Raw genomic sequence first — 4,686 nt, 5'->3', positions numbered from 1 at the left:
TTGTTTGAGGATTTCCATGAGACCCGCTTGGCCAACAACTCAATTGAAGGCAAAACAGTCTTAATACTGGAAGCCTCATTTGGTGACAAGAGATGGCTAGTTGGCACTCCACCCATAAAATCTATTCTCTATCCCTCTAGCAGAGATATTCATTCCTTCCTCTATACCTAACCTCTCTGGGTCTATGAATTGTACATTGGTTATCATTTATTTAATGGCTATTATTCATATATAAGTGAATATATACCATATTTACCTTTCTTGTTCTGAGTTACCTCACTTGGGATGATTTTTTTATTTGACCATTTCTGATGCCCTATGGAGCCCTGACAATGGCTATGCTTATTAGCTTAATTTAATATTCCATAGAGTGTACAGATACATCATCCTCTATCAATATGCACAATTATAACTTGTCAATTAACAACTAGAAATATATTATAATCCATAAACACACATCATTCTAATTTATCAATTTCAAAAGACCAGATAGAGATCAAGCAGGTAATTATGGGGAAAAACAAAAACTAAATAGCGGAGATTGCTGCTCAGTTCCATAAGCATTCTCAGTACTTTATTGACTGGGGAATTTGCATCATTTGCTGCTTCGTTTGTTTACGTCTGTTATGTCTGATTGATGATTAACATGCTCCAGAATTCTATATAGGCCATATGCCCAGCGGCTTTGATGAATCTCGGGTGTCTAGAGCTACTGCGCATTACAAATTTCCATATAAAAATGACAATATTTAGAATAGGCATGGCAGCATACACACACGCATAACCCCAGCACTTGGGAGGGAGAGGCAAAGAACATCAGAAGTTTGGGACCAGCCTCGGATACATTAGACTTTCTCTCTCCCTCTCTCTCTCTCTCTTTCTCTCTCTCTGTCTGTCTGTCTGTCTCTCTCTCTGTCTGTCTGTCTCTCTCTCTGTGTCTCTGTCTCTCTCTCTCTCTGTGTCTCTCTCACACACGCATTTTAAAATAGAAATAAAACATGACCGTTTAGAAGCTTTCTTTCGTATCATAGCACACCCTGTTGGCGTAGCATCCTGCCTTGCTTCAGACATCACGAACGTTGCTGGAGAACAGTGTTACCCTTGCTGTTTCCAGCCTCAGTAAGAAGTCCACTGGAAATTCAGCTCAACACAGGTGTGTGAAACAGTCTCGGGTGCATTCCTCTGCGGGTTCGTTTCTGGTCTTAGTCTTAACACAGCAGTCACACTCACAGTAAACTGCTTGAGGCGTCTTAAAACTTAGTGGATTCTAACGTTAACATTTACCAAGCATCATCACAACCATCCTCAGAGCTGTCGTTGGCTTATAACCACCTTGTCTTCTACAATCTATATGCAGCCAAACTCTACAAATGGGGAGGGTATACTGGGGAGCTGGTCAGTGACAACAGGCATGAGGGGTTAAGTTCAGATCCCCAGTACCAACATAAAAATCTGGGTGTTGGGTGTACACATGTATAACCCCAGCACTTGGAGGACAGAGACAGGCAGGTCCTCAGTGCTCCTTGGCCAGCAGCCTTAGCCTAATTGGTGAGTTTTTGGTTCAATAAAGAGACTCTGATCAAGGTGATTAACAGAAACAGAGGAAGACAGATGATGTCCTGCTCGGTCCTCCAAATGCACATACAGGTGCACACGCATAATACCACATTATAATTTTTAATAACACCAGGAGGCAGAAAGTAGCCGTGATGTGTGAATGTGCTCTGGTCAAGAACTGCTGCTAAGTACACACACTTTTCACCCCTCTGAACCCTCTGCATATTACACACGGTTTGCACACTTCTGTGCCCTCTGCATATCACACACACTTTGTACCCTTATTCGCCTTCTGATGTCCTATACATTGTAAGAAAATGGTTTATTTCTCTTGCCACTTTGGAGGTTAAAATCATGATATTTAGGAGGTAAAAATCACTTTTCCAAACGTTACAGAGTCGGTACTGTCAGATTCATAGTGTAAGTTCAAGACTGCCCAAACCCGGAACCCTCATCCATCTCCTCCATGAATGCAGAAGGAAGCCTCATCCCCAAACCTTATTGATCCTTACCACACCCATCTCTTCAGTGAATCACAGAGCCAGGGTGTGCTTAAAGAAATAAACGCGTTTATTTATTTGCTCTCCAATGGTATTTCCTAAAAAGCCTCCTGAATGCTGAGCGTGTATCAAAAAGAACTGTTGGTGGCAGAAGCAAACCCTCTCTACAGGACGCATGCCTGGGAGTCGGGGAATCTGGGAGCAGAGAAGTTTCCAGACCACACAGAGCACAAGTCCAGAGCTGTCTCCAAATGTCAGGAATCAGACTACAAGAGAAAATAAGATAAGACCTTCAACATATGAACCAACCAAATCATTTCCATATGGTCCTCCATAAGGAAGCCAGCTGAGAGAGATCAAACAGTGGGGCTGCAGTTGAGAGGATTTGGACTTCAGAATGAGTTTGAGTCTTATTTGCATTGTGAAATTCAAAACTCAGAGCATTGAACTAAGCAATCCTCTAATTATATCTCTGCCTTCTGCTTTGACCCCAGACACCATGAAGTAAACAAATTGGATAACAAATAATGTATACAGTGCCTTGCAAAACCTTTTTAACTTCAGGATTTCTGATCTACAGAGAGAGAGAGACTCAGAAAGTCATTCATCCATGACTCTTACCCAGACAGCCTGCAGGAGGCTCAAAGACACAGGCAACCCTATGTCTTTCCCTAAGATTCATGGGAAAGTGCCTTAAAGGACAAGCCACACAGCTCTTCATTACAGTCTCCCTGCTCAAAGCCTTGACCTCCAGAGCCTGGAGCTGAAAGGGCTGAGGAGAGACGCACTCTACCCACCCCAGCCCACTCCGTACCTCACTGTGGGAGAACGCAGATTTTCCCACACATGCCTTGGCAGCACTTATAGTTGCCTTCACACTGGCCATCCCTCTCACACTTATTGGGAGGATTCAGCATCAAACATCGTCCTTGAACCTTTGGGCATCTCCCAGGCTTCGTCCTCACTGGCAACAGAAGAACCACAGGTCAGATGTGTTAAGATTTAGGCACCACATTGTGCTTCTTTTACCCATCCTTTCCAGCCCAAACAAGGAAGATCATCCCCACTCACCCTTCACCTCAATCACCTCCTCCCAGATAAGTCCCCGGAAACAGCATCTGGTTCCTTTCTAACATCTGGCCTCCGGCCAATGCAGGTGACCAGCTGTGTGGTACTGAAAGGCTTGATGGCTTGCATCAAGCTGTCTGAATGCCCAGATGATTTTTTCCCAAAACCATTAGAGAGTGTCTGCTTTAGACAAGTGGTTTTCCCTGCCAATGGCAGCATGATGCCTTAACTGACTGACTGATGTGTTGCACTCAACAGCTCTTAGAAACAAGGATTTCTAGGCAGACCCTTCACTCAATCCCAACCCCTTCAGTGCTAGGTCTTGATTTCATTCCTCTCCTCCAGGTTCCTCTGCTGGCTCACCTGGTCTGCGGATGGGAAGAGGGTCGATGCATTTGAAACCACAACGAACTTGGCAGCACCTCTTTTCCCCCAGGCATTGCCAGTCAGAATCACACTCTGGTTTCTCCCTCCTAAGGCACTTGACAGGCTTTCTAGAAGGGCAGGCTCCACTTTTGATAGCATCTACAGAGAATGTCAAGAAGTTAGGAGAATATGAAATATCTATCAAAATTCCTAGACAAAGACCACTTTCCAGGGTATAGATCCTCATCCCAGTAGCCCACAACTACAAAGAGAAATATCTGACTGATCCCAAGGAAAAAAACAAAGCAAATAAACAAAATGACTGGCTTGGTCAAGCAAGACATGTAACCAGGAAAAATCGCAGACTGAGGAGATCCCAGACTGGCACAGGTTTCCCAGGCAAGTTTTTCCGCCTCAGGGCTAAACTAGATTACGCAAAGACAGAAAGGAAATAATGGAGACAAAGAGAAGTAAGTATGGAGAGAACAAACATGTGAGATATTGAGAATTAAAGCCAGAGGCAGAGATGCAAAGATTAAAGGACAGAAACAGAGATAAGAGTGAGCCCTGAACTGACAGGATGGCTGAGTAATAGAGAGAGAACTTCTGTGTGCCTTGAAGCCTCATAGACACCTCAGAACCCAGCCAGATATGGATGCCTCCCGGAGGTCCAGAGGAATCTGGGCAACACTCTACAGAAGAGAGAGCCCACTCAACACCACTCAGCAGCCCTCACATCCTGCACTCTGGGCAGTTTAGACCAAACTGACTCCTACTCACCACTTTTGCCTCCTTCCACGGTCCAGGATGCCAGGATCCCCAGAGCAAGAAGCACCACGAAAGAGAAGATACTGTTGAACTTCATGGTGAAGGCAGAGTGGCTCCAATGACCAGTCCCAAGCATCACTATTTATATCTTTACCAGTGGGTGTGGCTCCAGCGGAGTGTATTTGGGCCCTCCCAGCTGCTATTGCATAGTCAGGAAGCTTAGCCAAAGAACAAAAGTCTTGATACTACAGCAGTAGATGGTAAACACCCTGTTTCAGGCAGGCCAGCAGAGGAACTACCAGAGAGTTAAAAATGGAAAAAGTTGTTTTGAAGTTGTCCTCACAGGGACATTCCAGGTGACCATCTGAGCCTTGAGCATTGTGAAATCTGAAAGTCTGTTGCCCTTACTGGTAGAGAAGAGCAGAAA

The 4,686-nt window shown here is 44.6% G+C and overlaps 1 protein-coding gene across 1 annotated transcript; it reads right to left on the bottom strand.

The window, feature by feature from the left end:
• Positions 1-2,104: 2,104 nt before the first annotated feature.
• Positions 2,105-4,431, bottom strand: LOC125404840 (antileukoproteinase). The gene is made up of 4 exons (XM_048440994.3): positions 4,272-4,431; positions 3,489-3,650; positions 2,872-3,021; positions 2,105-2,323 (listed from the first exon to the last, which is right to left on the bottom strand). The coding sequence occupies exons 1-3, from the start codon at positions 4,393-4,395 to the stop codon at positions 2,873-2,875; spliced, it is 435 nt and encodes a 144-aa protein (XP_048296951.3). The 5' UTR covers positions 4,396-4,431; the 3' UTR covers positions 2,105-2,323; position 2,872.
• Positions 4,432-4,686: the final 255 nt, after the last annotated feature.

This window comes from Myodes glareolus, chromosome 10, assembly GCF_982192425.1.
Source record: "Myodes glareolus chromosome 10, mMyoGla1.1, whole genome shotgun sequence".
NCBI classification, from domain to species: domain Eukaryota; kingdom Metazoa; phylum Chordata; class Mammalia; order Rodentia; family Cricetidae; genus Myodes; species Myodes glareolus.
This window is presented reverse-complemented; position numbering and strand designations above follow the sequence as displayed.

What these genes read in the sequence shown, in the direction of transcription:
- LOC125404840 (XM_048440994.3), bottom strand. Translation starts at nt 4,395, where the DNA reads ATGCTTGGGACTGGTCATTGGAGCCACTCTGCCTTCACCATGAAGTTC. An exon ending in CGTGGAAGGAGGCAAAAGTG is followed by an intron (nt 3,651 to 4,271) that starts GTGAGTAGGAGT and finishes CATTCTCTGTAG; the next exon opens with ATGCTATCAAAAGTGGAGCC. An exon ending in TCTTCCCATCCGCAGACCAG is followed by an intron (nt 3,022 to 3,488) that starts GTGAGCCAGCAG and finishes TTCTGTTGCCAG; the next exon opens with TGAGGACGAAGCCTGGGAGA.